The sequence below is a fragment of the Bubalus bubalis genome, chromosome 17, assembly GCF_019923935.1.
Source record: "Bubalus bubalis isolate 160015118507 breed Murrah chromosome 17, NDDB_SH_1, whole genome shotgun sequence".
NCBI lineage: Eukaryota > Metazoa > Chordata > Mammalia > Artiodactyla > Bovidae > Bubalus > Bubalus bubalis.
Window position 1 is genome coordinate 37,957,745 of NC_059173.1, and position 15,728 is coordinate 37,973,472.

Here is a 15,728-nt window from a genome sequence, read left to right on the forward strand (position 1 = left end):
GGTAAAGAAGACACCTGCAATGCAGGAGACCCCAGTTCAATTCCTGGGTCAGGAGATCTACTGGAGAAGGGATAGGCTACCCACTCCAGTATTCTTGGACTTCACTGGTAGCTCAGCTGGTAAAGAATCCACCTGCAATGTGGGAGACCTGGGTTCGATCCCTGGCTTGGGAAGATGCCCTGGAGAAATGAAAGGCTACCCACTCCAGTATCCTGACCTGGAGAATTCCATGAACTGTATAGTTCATGGAGACACGACTGAGTGACCTTCAATTTCACTTTTTAGTAAATAACATTTGATTATGTCACCATACAAATAGGAGTATATTTAATCTTCTTTTAGAGTAATAATAAAGTACATATTGTCCTTGATACACACATTCTAAAAAAATTATTTTTTTTAAGATTAGAGAGCAGCTTGGACAATTGAATAGTCTAGTTATGCTTCTGATACATTGACCCTGTTATAAAATTTCTACCCCTCATTTCTCCATTCTTTGTTTATTACTCACCTATACTGATGAGGAGTATGTTAACTCGTGAAATAGACCACTTCATCTTTGACTCAGACTACTAGGAAACTCTTTTTCTACTGAAGAAGCAGCTGTTTTTCTGCCTAAAGCATCTACATACCAGCCTGATTCTACTCCAAAATGCTATAAAGAACAGTTTTTATTACCTCTTCTATGTAGTTCTTTATTTTTGAAAACTGCATTCTGGGTCTTATTTTTACATTCCACTTCACAAACCAGTCTTTATGTCCTCCAGGCTTGGCATTTTGTTTTATTTCATATGATACCTTTATTGCATCTTTAGAAATCTTACCCTTTTGTTGTAGATACCACAATTTCAGAGAGAGAAAATAAAAAGCATTCAAATTGGAAAGCAAGATGTTAAAACTGTCACCGTTTTACAGATGACATGATATTGTATATAGAAAACCCCAAAGACTCCATCAACTAAAGTATTAGAATTAATGAATTTAGTAAATTATCAGGATGCAATATTAATATACAAGTATCTGTTGCATTTCTATATATTAACAAAAAACTATCAGAGAAACTAAGAAGGCTCTTCCATTTACAATTGTATCAAAAATAAAATACTTAGAAATTAATTTAAACATAGAGGTGAAGACCTGTACTCTAAAAATTGTAAGATGTTAATGAAGGAAATTAAATATGACTCAAATGGAAAGATATACTGTGCTTATGGATTAAAAGAATTAATATTTTAAAATGTTCCTACTATCCACATCAGTCTCAGAGTCAATCCCTATCAAAATTCCAGGGCAATTTTTCATAGAGCTGGAACAAATAATCCTGAAAATTTGTATGAACTCATAAAGGATAGCAAAAGCAGCCTCGTGAGAGAAGAACCAAGTAGCAATCATCATGCTCCCTGATTTCTAACTATACTACAAAGTGTAGTAATCAAAACAGTATGATACTGGCACAGAAATAGACATATAGATCAACGGAGCAAAATGGAGAACCTATATAAATCTATGCTTGTATAGTCACTTAATTATGTCAGTGGTGTCAAGAATGTACAGTGGGGAAAAGACAGTCTCTTCAATAAATGATGTTGGGAAAGCTGGACAGCAGCATGTGAAAGAATCAAACTGGATCACTTTCTTATACTATGTGCAAATAAACTCAAAATAGATTAAAATATAAGACCTAAAATTACAAAAGTCCTAGAAGAAAGCTTAGTAAGTTCTTTAAGATTGGTCATAGCAATATTTTTTGAATCTGCCTTCTGAGGCAAAGGCAACAAAAGCAAAATAAACAAATGGGACTGCATCAAAATAAAAGCTTTGCACAGTGGAAAAAAAAAAACTATCAATAAAATGAAAAGGCTTCCACCTGCTGAATGGGAGAAGATATTAGCAATGATATATCCAATAAAGGAGTAATATTCAAAATGTTCAAAGAACTGATACAAGTCAACATCAGTAAACAACTCAGTTAAAAACTAGGCAAAGAATACACATTTTTCCAAAGTGGACACAGATGACCAACAGATACATGAAATGATGCTCAATATCATAGTCATCAGGGAACTGCAAATTAAAGCCACAATGAGATATTGCCTTATACCTGTCAGAATGCTATTATAAAGAAGATAACAAATATTCAGTTCAGATCAGTCACTCAGTCGTGTCCGACTCGTTGCGACTCCATGAATCGCAGCACGCCAGGCCTCCCTGTCCATCACCAACTCCCGGAGTTCACACAGACTCACGTCCATCGAGTCAGTGATGCCATCCAGCCATCTCATCCTCTGTCGTCCCCTTCTCCTCCTGCCTCCAATCCCTCCCAGCATCAGAGTCTTTTCCAATGAGTCAACTCTTCGCATGAGGTGGCCAAAGTACTAGAGTTTCAGCTTTTAACATCATTCCTTCCAAAGAAATCCCAGGGCTGATCTCCTTCAGAATGGACTGGTTGGATCTCCTTGCAGTCCAAGGGACTCTCAAGAGTCTTCAACACCACAGTTCAAAAGCATCAATTCTTCGGTGCTCAGCCTTCTTCACAGTCCAACTCTCACATCCATACATGACCACAGGAAAAACCATAGACTTAACTAGACGGACCTTTGTTGGCAAAGTAATGTCTCTGCTTTTGAATATGCTGTCTAGGTTGGTCATAACTTTCCTTCCAAGGAGTAATCATATTTTTCTTTCATGGCTGCAGTCACCATCTGCAGTGATTTTGGAGCCCCAAAAAATAAAGTCTGACACTGTTTCCACTGTTTCCCCATCCATTTCCCATGAAGTGATGGGACCAGATGCCATGATCTTCATTTTCTGAATGTTGAGCTTTAAGCCAACTTTTTCACTCTCTTCTTTCACTTTCATCAAGAGGCTTTTGAGTTCTTCTTCACTTTCTGCCATAAGGGTGGTGTCATCTGCATATCTGAGGTTACTGATATTTCTCCCGGCGATCTTGATTCCAGCTTGTGTTTCTTCCAGCCCAGTGTTTCTCATGATGTACTCTGCATAGAAATTAAATAAGCAGGGTGACAATATACAGTTTTGACATACTCCTTTTCCTATTTGGAACCAGTCTGTTGTTCCATGTCCAGTTCTAACTGTTGCTTCCTGAGCTGCATATAGGTTTCTCAAGAGGCAGGTCAGGTGGTCTAGTATTCCCATCTCTTTCAGAATTTTCCACAGTTGATTGTGATCCACACAGTCAAAGGCTTTGGCATAGTCAATAAAGCAGAAGTAGATGTTTTTCTGGAACTCTCTTGCTTTTTCAATGATCCAACGTATGTTGGCAATTTGACCTCTGGTTCCTCTGCCTTTTCTAAAACCAGCTTGAACATCTGGAAGTTCACGGTTCATGTATTGCTGAAGCCTGGCTTGGAGAATTTTGAGCATTACTTTACTAGTGTGTGAGATGAGTACAATTGTGCGGTAGTTTGAGCATTCTTTGGCATTGCCTTTCTTTAGGATTGGAATAGATTAAATAGACACTGCCATATTATTCAGAAATTCCACTTCTCAGTATTTATTTGAGAAACAGTAACACTGCAAAAAGAGAGATGCATCCCAGTGTTTATTGCAGCATTATTTACAACAGCCAAGGTAAGGAAGCAACGTAAGTGCTCAGTGATAAGTGAGTGGATAAAGAAGACATGAGCTGTAGATAATGTATACACATATGCATAGGGGCTTCCTGGCTTGTCTCAGTGCTAAAGAATCCACCTGCCAATGTAGGTGATGGGGGTTTGATCCCTTGGTCGGGAAGATAACCTGGAGTAGGAAATGGCAACTCACCCAGTATTTTTGCCTGGAAAATTCTGTGGACAAAGGAGCCTGGTAGACCACAGTTCTTGAAGTCACAAGAGTCAGTCACAACTGAGCGACTGAGCACGCACGCATGCATATATATATATACATATACATGTATGGCAACCAACTCCAGTACTCTTGCCTGGAAAATCCCATGGACAGAGAAGCCTGGTAGGCTACAGTCCATGGGGTCACAAAGAGTCGGACACAACTGAGCGACTTCACTTCATACACACACACACACACACACACACACACACACACGGAATATTACTAAGCCATAAAAAATTATAATCTTGGCATTTGGAACAACTTAGATGAACCTAGAGTGTGTTATGGTAAAGAAGAAAGTTGGAAAGATAAATACTATATTTCACTTACATGTGAAACCTGAAAAGTGTAACAAATGAACAGACTTAACAAAACAAATAGAGTCATAGATACAAAGAATAAACTAGTGGTTGCTAGAGTAGAGGGGAGTGAGAGGATAGGTAAAATAAGTGAAGAGGATTAAGGGTTATAAACTTCCAGGTATAAGATAAGTAATAAAGATACAATTGTACAGCATAGGAAATATAGTCAATAACATTGTCATAACTTTGTGTAGTGACATTAAGTAGATTTACTATGATGATCATTACATAATGTATAAAAATGCCAAGTCACTCTTGTATGCTGCTGCTGCTGCTAAGTCGCTTTAGTCGTGTCCGACTCTGTGTGACCCCAGAGACGGCAGCCCACCAGGCTCCCCCATCCCTGGGATTCTCCAGGCAAGAACACTGGAGTGGGTTGCCATTTCCTTCTCCAATGCATGAAAGTGAAAACTGAAAGTGAAGTCGCTCAGTCGTGTCTGACTCTTTGCGACCCCATGGACTATAGCCCACCAGGCTCCTGCGCCCATGGGATTTTCCAGGCAAGAGTACTGGAGTGGGTTGCCATTGCTAATATAATATTGGAAGTCAGTTATACTTCAATAAAAATGGAATGAATAACTGATACACACAACATGAGTGAAATTCAAGGCTATTTCTCTAAGTAAAAGAAAGTAGAAAAGATTATATATTGTATTATTCCATTTGTATGAACTTTCTAGAGAAGTCAAACCTGTAAAAATAAAAAGCAGGTTATTGTCAGATGCTAACCCTTGGGGGAGCAAACCAGTCAATCCTAAAGTCAGCCCTGAATATTCATTGGAAGGACTAGTGCTGAAGCTGAAGCTCCAGTACTTTGGCCACCTGATGCAAAGAGCTGACTCATTGGAAAAGACCGTGGTGCTGGGAAAGATTGAGGGCAACAGAAGGGGGTGACAGGATGAGCTGGTTGGATGGCATCACTGACTCGATGGACATGAATTTGAGCAAACTCTAGGAGATAGTGAAGGACAGGGAAGGCTGGTGTACTGCAGTCCGTGGGGTCAAAAAAAGTTGAACATGACTTAGTGACTGAATAACAACAGGTGTGGGAGAAGAGATTGACGGCAAAGCTGCTAAGGGAAATTTTCCAGATGCTGAAGATATTATAAAACTAGATTTTGTTGATGGTTGTACTACAAATATTGAACGTACACTTAAATGAGTGTATTTTATGGTATGTAAATTAGATCTCGAAATGAGCCTATTTAGGGGGAAAAAAAAAAGAAATGTGACTGATACAAAGAGATCTTGCTTTGTAACTCAAGCTCTGTTGCTATCAAACAGTGTATTCTTTGAAATTATTTAGCCTCTCTGGACCTCATTTCTGTACCTGTCAAAGATGTACTACATAATCTGTAATATGTCTTTAAGGTTCTCAGTTCTTTTATTTTGTGACACAGAGATAGATAGTAATAGAGATTCCGAATGCTGCATTAAAGGTTGATATTTACCAAACAAATTTCTGGAGTTTTTGTTCTGGCTTTTGAGGTTTTATGCTCTTTTTTTTTTTTTTAAGTTTTTTTTTCAGGTATCACCTTTTCAAATGTTCTTGTTTTTGAAAAGTTCCTTTCTTCATACAGGTTATAAAGTAGGCAAATATCATCCAGGTGCAAAAGTGACTTTTCTTTTTAACCACTTGTCAGAAAATGGGGGTTGGGGGAGAGCCATAAATCAGCCTTAAAGGTACTGTTGTGAAATAGAAAACTTAGCTGACAGTTGAAAAACACCTTAACTTCTTCCCTGAAAATTTATTACTCTTTAAAAAAGGAAAACTTGTTGAGCTGCATATTTTCTCTTTTCATAGTTGTCTGTTCAGCCTGTAATATTTTGGTCTATTTACTATGCTGTTTAAAACCTTCTATTAATGTAAAAATAATTCTGAATTACACCAGAAATGTCTGACTATGATTATTCAGAATTGAGTCATTTTTAAAGTCGAAAAATCTTCTCTTGGATTATAAATACCTATAAAATCTCATATTTGGGAACTAATGTTAAGTGTAGCCAAGAACTATATCTGGAGCCATTTTTTGACTATTTTAAAGTCAAATAGAAGAGCTAGTTTGGTGATTATTTTTAAAGTGCTTATAGAGGGTTAACAGTAATACGCCATATTTTGGTCTGGCATTATATTTTCTTTTGTATTTGTGTGTTTGGAAGTGGTGTACAAAAGTATCAGACGGGGCATATAAGAAAATTCAGTTCTTAAGATATGTGCCATCTAATTTGAAATATAGGTAAATTTTGAAGTATTATAATCATAAAACATGAACAGTGTAAACTTTGTATGCAGTAATTATTGGTGTATACATTAGAGTAAATTTGAAAAATGGATTTTAGATCTCATACTTTGGTCTCTATTATCATCTGTGTTCTGTATTTGACAATAAATTTGGTACTGCAATTACTGTTTTTGAACACAAGATGGTGATGCTCACCTGAAATGTTTCCTGCATGTAGGATGTATTGCTTTCATTTATTTTAGTCATCAATTGCATTTTAATTTATTCATTTATTTTACCTATTGATTGAAGTATAGTTGATTTACAGTATTATGTTAGTTTCAGATGTACAGTATAGTGATACAATATTTTTAAATTTATCCTCCATTAACAGTTATCAGAATATAATGGTTATAATCCTCAGTACTACACAATATACTTTTGTTGTTTATCTATTTTGTACATAGTAATTTGTGTTTCTTTATCTGATCATGGCATCCTGTCCCAACACTTCATGGAAAATAGATGGGGGAAAGAGTGACAGACTTTATTTTGGGGGGCTTCAAAATCATTGCAAATGGTGATTGCAGCCATGAAATTAAAAGACTCTTGTTCCTTGTAAGGAAAGCTATGACCAACCTAGACAGCATATTAAAAAGCAGAGACATTACTTTGCCAATAAAGGTCTGACTAGTCAAAGCTATGGTTTTTCCAGTCGTCATGTATGGATGTGAGAGTTGGACTATAAAGAAAGCTGAGCACTGAAGAATTGATGCTTTTGAACTGTGGTATTGGAAAAGACTCTTGAGAGTCCCTTGGACTGCAAGGAGATCCAACCAGTCCATCCTCAAGGAGACCAGTCCTGGGTGTTCATTGGAAGGACTGATGCTGAGGCTGAAACTCTAATACTTTGGCCACCTGATGTGAAGAGTTGACTCATTGGAAAAGACCCTGATGCTGGGAGGGACTGAGGGCAGGAGGAGAAGGGGACAACAGAGGATGAGATGGCTGGATGACATCACTGACTTGATGCACATGAGTCTGAGTGAACTCCGGGAGTGGGTGATGGACAGGGAGGCGTGGTGTGCTGCGATTCATGGGGTCACAAAGAGTCGGACACGACTGAGCGACTGAACTGAACTGAACTGACACTGATGGTTAGAATCTAAATTGTAGTCAATATGGAAAACAATATAGAGATTCCTCAAAAAATCTAAGAATAGAGTTACCATATGAGCCAGCAAGCAATCCCACTCCTGGATATATATACTAAAAAAACCCCCACAAACTCAATTTCCAAGCAAATGCATGCATCCCAGTATTCATATTATTCAAGATACGAAATAAACTATTCACAATAGCTAAGATATGAAAATAACCCATGTCCATAAACAGCTGAATAAAGAAGATGTGGTATGTGTGTATATATATATATATATATATATAAAACACACACACACACACACAATGGATATTACTTGGGATCTGCTGCTGTTAGAGGCTTCTCTTCTGCAACTGATAAATGAACAGCTTAAAGGAATGAGTGGGGTTGGTTTTGCTTTAAAAAGTAGTTGAGGGCTTCCCTGTGTCTTAGTGGTAAAGAACCCATCTGCCAAATGCAGGAGACATGGGTTCTATCCCTGGTCCGGGGAGATCCCCTGTGCCATGGATCAGTAAAGCTCTTGTACCACAACTGCTGAGCCTGTGCTTTAGAGCCTGGGAGCCGCAACTCTTGAGCCCATGTGGTGCAACTACTGAAGCCCGCACACCCTAGAGCCCACGCTCCCCAACAGAAGCCACAGTGCGAGGCCAGTGTACCACAGCTAGAGTAGCCCCCACTAGCTGCCACTAGAGAAAAGCTCGTGCAGCAACGAAAACCCAGCCCAGCCAAAAATAAATAAAATTATAAATAAAAAAATAGTGGTTGAAATTTTTGTCTCTTCTTCTGTATAGCTTGCTTAACAAACAGTGATTTACATTTAACTGGGGGTTTATGTAAATTTGGGTTTGGGGGAGTTGAGAACATTAAGAAAATGGGAATTTGAACAGTGTAGAGAGAACAGTCATTAGTCATATACTGTGCACCAGGTATGTGCTGGGGAATTTGCATATATTATCTAAGTGATTCTAGTTCAATGTAAGCAATCTATATTTTACACAGTACCAGTGTGTTTCCTTTGGAGAAGGAAATGGCAACCCATTCCAGTATTCTTGCCTGGAGAATCCCATGGACAGAGGAGCCTGGTGGACTGCAGTCCATGGGGTCGCAAAGAGTCGGACGTGACTGAAGGGACTTAGCACACAGTGTATTCCTTAACTTGATAAATTGCAGGATTAGTAGTGTGTTCCCTCTCATAAGAACTATGGTATACCATCCATTTAGTATCCTGTTTTAGTGAAGTTATCAATCTTTGTATTTTTTTAATAAAAAATTTCTTATATAGTTAAATATATCCTTATCATACGTATAGCAACTCTAATCCTAGGTGTTTGTCCAACAGAAATTAAAATATTTGTCCACATGAAGACCTTTAAGTTAAACTTTTTAAAGCAGCTTTGTTTGCAATTATCAAAACAGGCCCAAATGTCTATCAGCTGATGAATGGATAAAGAACTTATGATATGTTCCTACAGTGAAGTACTGTTCAGCTATAAAAAGACATAAAGTGATATATGCAGCAAGATGAACGAAATCTTAGAATTGTCATGCTTGATAAAAGAAGACAGGCTACACAATGTCCCATTCATGGAATAGTGTGCAAGAGGCAGAATGCTGCTGCTGCTAAGTTGCTTCAGTTGTGTCCGATTCTGAGCGACCCCATAGACGGCAGCTCACCAGGCCCCACCGTCCCCGGGGTTCTCCAGGCAAGAACACTGGAGTGGGCTGCCATTTCCTTCTCCAATGTGTGAAAGGAAGTCGTTCAGTTGTGTCTGACTCTTCACAACCCCATGGACTGCAGCCTACCAGCTTCCTCCGTCCAAGGGGTTTTCCAGGCAAGAGTACTGGAGTGGGTTGCCATTGCCTTCTCCGAAAGGCAGGATGATAGGATCAGAAATCGGATTTGATAGTTGGAGGGAAGGGCCATGGACCACAGAGGGCAATGAGGAAACTTTCTGGAATGATGGAAGTTTGTATTTTGGTTGTATGTATTTTGTAGTTTGTATTTTGGTTATACTGATGATCATTGGACTGTATGTGTTTGTCAAAATGTTTCTGTCTATAAAACTAAAAATAGAGAATTTTACACTATTTAAAGTGAATTTCAATAAATGTGACCATTAAACACATTTAGGGGGAGGGGGAAAGCAACATGTTTTAATTGTAAATGCAAAGGAAGAAAGGTCAAGTTTATTTCAGCAACAGTTTGTTCCCAGTAGTACTTTCTTGGAGGTAAAGCCTCACACATCCTGGCTCTTTTCCTAGTGTTTGTCTTCTTATAACCCATTTATGCAGACCTTCCTCTGTCAATGCCTCGGTGAGCTCAGAACTACCTCAGCAGATTTTGCTTTCAGATAGTGCTACCCAGCTTTGAGGGCAGAAGTAGGTGTTAGAATTTTGATGCTGGGATGATTAGAGAATTTGGTTTCTTAACAAAAATTTGGCAAACTAGAGATTTTACAAATAAATATTTTAGAGAAGTTATTAAACACCAAAGTCAGTTAACTTGTTACATATGTATCATGGACAATTTTTAATCTAGTTTTTATTGTAATAAAGTGTAACTAAAATTATGAAAATATACTTTTCCTTCTTATTTTTTTTAAACACTAGATTATACTCTTGTCTCCTGGAGGGGACAGTGCAAGTGAGTCAGATCAGTGCTTTAGACCAATCATTATATTGCATATCAAGTAATAATGTTTACCTTCCAGTAACCTTTTAATCTCTTACACCAATAAAATTTATGGTCCAAAGGTTACGTATTTGATGACAGACTTAGTTATATTTTGTTAAGGAGAAAAGAAGTATAAATCAATCATAATACTCATACCTTTTGGAAATCTTGATTCTCAAACTTTTTTTGTATTAAAGTACAAAAAAGGGGTTATGATCTAATAAAATAAAAACAAGAGGTGGTATAGTTTATGTAAGTAGACAGGTGAAGGAATTAAATGTTAATGTGTGGGCAGGTAAGCAAAATTATGTTTTTAAGCACATTTAGCATTGGAGAAGGAAATGGCAACCGACTCCAGCATTCTTGCCTGGAGAATCCCAGGGATGGGGGAGCCTGGTGGGCTGCCGTCTATGGGGTCGCACAGAGTCGGACACGACTGAAGCAACTTAGCAGCAGCAGCAGCATACTTTTGGAGATTTAAGAGTTCTCTTTCGTTAATCCTTTATTTTCAGTCTTAATGATGTACTCATTTCCTCCTCTGGATAAAATGTAGGTGTGCTTTTTCAAAGGCCGGTGGAAGGCTTATATTTTATTGAGTGCAGTGACTTTATGAGGTTGGCGCTGTTATTGCCCCCGGTTTACAGTTGAGGAAACTATTACTTTAAAAGATTTAAGTAAATTGTCTGCTTCACTGGAGCTGACAGTTTAACAAATTCACACAATTTCCAAACTCACACTCTGAGCCACTAACTAAATTAATTCTTAAATTCTGGATCAGACTTAATGTCTTTGAATTGTTTGCTTATTTAGTACTTCGAGCAGCTTCTGCATTTGCCTTTATTTACCTGAATTCAGTCTCTGATATTTGCATTGTGTTACCAGATGGCTGGTAGTGCTGCGTGTGTGTGTGTGTGTGTGTGTGTGTGTGCTCTCTCACAAAACCTATGGGATGACATTAGCTAGTGTAGTACCTTCTGTCCCAGTTTGAGTGAGTCTCCAATTTTCACTTAGAAGAGAGAGGGAAAGGAAAAGAGAAAAGACAAAACAGGGAGGGAGAAGTGGAGTTTGCCTGTGTTGTTATTGCTGTAATTATGTTTCGTTTATTTAAGTTAGTTGATTAAAATTGAAAAAGTAAATATTTGCAAGTAGGTGATTAATTTGCCTTTATTCCTGAAGGAAATTTTAACTCAAGACTTCAGCCAATTAGATATATAATAAACTAAGAAGAGATTGGAAAACTCCTGTGCTGATTGCATGTTTTTTATACATTAAGTTTTATTGGAACACAGCCACAGTCATTACTTGTTTGGCTGACAGTCTGAAAATATTTATTGTCTGACCCTTGAAGAAAACCCCTCAACAAATTTTGGGACCAAAACTGTTCAGATAAACTATTTATGGCTTGGATTGTCATACAATAAATTCTTATTGAGCATCTTTTATGTGCCAGGCCATGTGCTAAGTGATGGAGAGGCAAAATCAATGTTCTACAAACATGTTTGACTCTCACTTTTATTACTAATTATAACACCAGTTGCAGAAAGCTAGTGGGAGTTATTAGAGCTATGAAATACTCACAAGACAGATCTAATTTCTGAAACAGTAATAATACTGCATCTCTTAGGCAATAGCCTTATCAGTTATGACACCATAGATACTTCAATTCCTTTTCTCTGGTTTTCCTGATTCTCTTCTAGGCTACTCAGTTGTTTATACACACACACACACACACACACACACACACAGAATTTATTATCATATAGTGTACTTACAGTGTTTATTACTCTCTATCTCCCCTTGCCCTACTCCATAAAGGCAATGATTTCTGTTATGTTTACTGATGTATTTCAAGTACCTGGAAGACATGGTAAGCAGTTAGCATGAAGCAGACCTGCCTTACATACTCTTCTTAATAGCTATATTAGCTTACCTGGAAAGCATCAGTGTTTTCATGTCAGCTATAGTTTTGTTGATTGAAAATGAAAAAAATCTGCAGGGCTAAATTGTATATCTTTTTGTTTTATATGTTCTTTAAAAGTTAGGTAACTGTTTAGTAAAAATCGTTTTGTGTAATTGAGTAAAATTATTTACTGAAAAGAACAGTGTATGCTTTTATGTGCATAATTACAACTTATGTTAATTGTTCTGATAACCTTGAGGAAGTAATGTGGTTGCATAAACGTTTAATTACTGTTAAAATAATAAGAATAATTTCTCATAAAACTTCTTTTTCTCTTAGTTACATTTGTAAGTATGTTTTGCTGATAGTTGATTATTCTGCCTTCATAGTTTGCAAAATTAGTAAGGAGAACGGTATTCTGAAGCCAAGTTTCCATGAGTTGATATTTCACATTCACTTTTGTGACCTGAACCTGTATTCCTTCAGACAGTGAGAAAAGCCAAATGTTCTTATAAGCAGTGAGGATTTTCTTCATGGAAAACAAAGATGTAAAAGTGTATTCCAGATAAAAGTGTAATGTGTATATGGAATATTATAGGTAAATTTACCTATATAAGTATGAATAAATGCTTTTAAGCATTTCATTGTAGGATTTTGTCTTGGTATTATTTTTAAGGTAAAAATTAAAATAAAAATTGAATATATGAAGGGAATCAGAAAAATCCAGAAATACTACAATTAATTGAGCAGGCAACAGCATCTGTAATTCTAATGATCCTGCAAAGTAGTATTTCTGTTTACAGAGATGAGAAAATTTATGTTCAGGGAGATTAATAGCTTGCCATGGTTCAAGAACTAATAAATAATAAAGGCAGTATTGTACAGCAGGGCTTTCTGTCTCTGAATACCTTATTCTTTATCCTATAGCATGTCAGTTTCTCCTATATTGTCATGATGTACCCCCCAAATGTTGATACTTCATTTAAAAATGTTACATATTGTACATTTGCACTCTATACTTTTAAATTTTAAGTTTTCGTAACATAGTATGCTTCTAAATAACCTGGAAAGGGTGTTCCATGAAAGGAAATGGTTTCCTAATTTCAGGGAGTGGTGCATGGAGGAAATAAATGCCTCCTTGTCTTTTCATTTTAAAGCTAAAGCCATTGCTTTCCAATTTTCAGCTGACATATATTCTTCTATTTTACCTCTCTCATCTCATTAACATACTAGGCATTATATAGCCACATATACACATGCACATAATCACAGTATGATTTTCAAAATGTTTTATTTAAAATATTTAATATTTCAAAAGTTTTTAATTGAAAGTACTGTGTATAAGAACATTGACCAAAGGCATCTTTATTATGTAAACTGAATGCTGAAAAAAGTGAGATGTTCTATGGTACTTTTTATGACTGTAGTGTACGTTGTTCATATCATTAAGTGGAATTAGCCAGCCATGTTAGCCAAGAAATTGAGATAACATAATTCTGTAGCCTTTTATATAAAATTCACTTCTACTTTTACTAAATTCAGATGTTTAGTTGTTTTAAGAATAAATACTTCGATTCATTTAGTGAGTTTTCCATTTTTAAAGCATTAAGAAATGTATTGTTTTCACTGAGACTTGAGGGCATATGACCTATGAACCCTTGTAATCTGGTTTAGTATAAAATTTGATGTTATCTTGTTACATAGACATCTACATTCTCAAATAACTCAGATTTTACATTTAATAAAGACACTGAAAAGGCTTATTAAATTTTTGACTTGATGAAAGGCTGAGAAACCAAAGGGCAGTGAAGGAATTAGTATTTCTGATAATGGTTATACATTCAAGTCTTGTGGTGGCATATGGAAAAGAATCCTAGTCTTGAAAAATTGGGAAATTTAAGTTTTAGTATTATATTTAATTCTCTAACTTTCAAGTGACTCCTTATAGCTGCCTCTTATTTCTGCCTGTTTTTCATCACTAATTTAACTTTTCCTCTTTTAGAGTAGATCATAAAACCAAAAAAGAATGAAAGGTTAATTATAATAGTGTAGTGAAATTATTTTGTATGTATTTAAACATTAATGGGCGTGTGTGTGTGTGTGTGTGTGTGTGTGTGTGTGTTTAGTTGCTTAGTCATGTCCGATTCTTTGTGACCCCATGGACTGTAGCCTGCCAGGCTCCTCTGTCTGTGGGATTTCCCAGGCAAGAATACTAGAATGGGTTGCCATTTCCTTCTCAAGGGGATTTTCCTGACCCAGGGCTTGAACCCACGTCTCCTGTGTCTCCTGCATTGGCATGCAGATTCTTTACCCATTAAGCCATTAACCCAAATATGACACATTTAAACATTATTTAAATGTTAATTCTTACTATAGTGATAATGATTGCAATGATAGAGGACCTTATGGATAATGTTTATTAATACCAACAATTGCCTTAAACTAATATCTGTTGAATAAGTATATGACCGAATGATTATATGAATTTAGAGCTCTGGGCTCCTTCCTTTGAATGGATGGTGCTTCTTCTTGGTTTTGAAAATACTATTTTAAAAGACAGCTTAATGGGTTGTTTTTTTTTTAGTTATTTTATATAAATGCCAAAGAGAAACCGTGGAGTCCTCCTCAAGACAAATGAGGTAAAGAAAAACCCCAAAAATTGATGAGCTTAAAGTGTTGATTTCTATTTGTTTTCTATATTCCTCAGTTTATTGAAATTAAAATTCAGGTATGGAGGCAGTCCTCTTGAGTTTTTTGTTTGAGTCTGTCAAATTTGTTCTTTCCATATCAGATAGTAATACTACTCAAGATGATTCTTGATTTAAGGATTTTTTTTGTATTTCATATTTGTCTATTTATCAGTTAAGTCATATGAAACTTAATTACTTCCATCATTCAGATCTCAGTTTCTTTCCCATCAGAGAAATAGTGCTATGGAATCATTCTGTGTAAATAGTTGGCTGCAAGTACAAAGATAGAAACTTAAATACAGAATAGTAAATTTGTTTGTATTCTTCTTTATCTGATTCCCAAGCATTAACATTTTTTCTTCTGGTACCAGTGTTTTTAAGAGTCTTCAAAAGTGTCCCTTTGGCACAGAAATTCTGTTTAAATATTTCCATGTGCTTTATTTTCTTGATATTTTAATTTTGCAGAATGAATTTGTCATTTACTTTTGATGAAGTTAGTATCTATATAGTATCTTTAGATTATTATTTCCTTGATTTAGAGGATAATTTGAATGTTAGAGTTTTTTAAATACATGTACATAGATGGCTATTAGTAATCAGATTTGGTTTACAACTAATCTACTGTAATATAGTTATCAGGAGCTAGTGGGGAGTCATTCACATATTTTTATTTCCTATGTCATGTACTTGCAAATATTTGATGGTCTTCATTGGCTTTTTTCTCTGATGTGTTTTGAACTTCAAAGAATGAAGCACTACATACTTATCTCTCTGTATGTGCATTTTCTTGTGTGTTTATTGGTTTTAAGTAATCTACTATACATTTAAGTGTACATTTAAAAATGATAGTCCTTCCAAAAACTTTGCTT

At 36.3% G+C, this 15,728-nt stretch overlaps 1 protein-coding gene across 10 annotated transcripts in view; it reads left to right on the forward strand.

Moving 5' to 3' along the window:
• SPATA5 (spermatogenesis associated 5) overlaps positions 1–15,728 on the forward strand; it is a 350,490-nt gene that overhangs the window by 119,116 nt on the left and 215,646 nt on the right. For 2 of the 10 annotated variants that reach the window (XM_025268024.3, XM_044930403.2), the window contains exon 16: positions 14,754–14,808. The exons of the other annotated variants lie outside the window; for them this stretch is intronic. In XM_025268024.3, the coding sequence (XP_025123809.2) occupies positions 14,754–14,807 (54 nt within the window). In that variant the 3' untranslated portion in view covers position 14,808. The remainder of the gene's footprint in view (positions 1–14,753; positions 14,809–15,728) is intronic. 10 annotated transcript variants of the gene reach the window in all.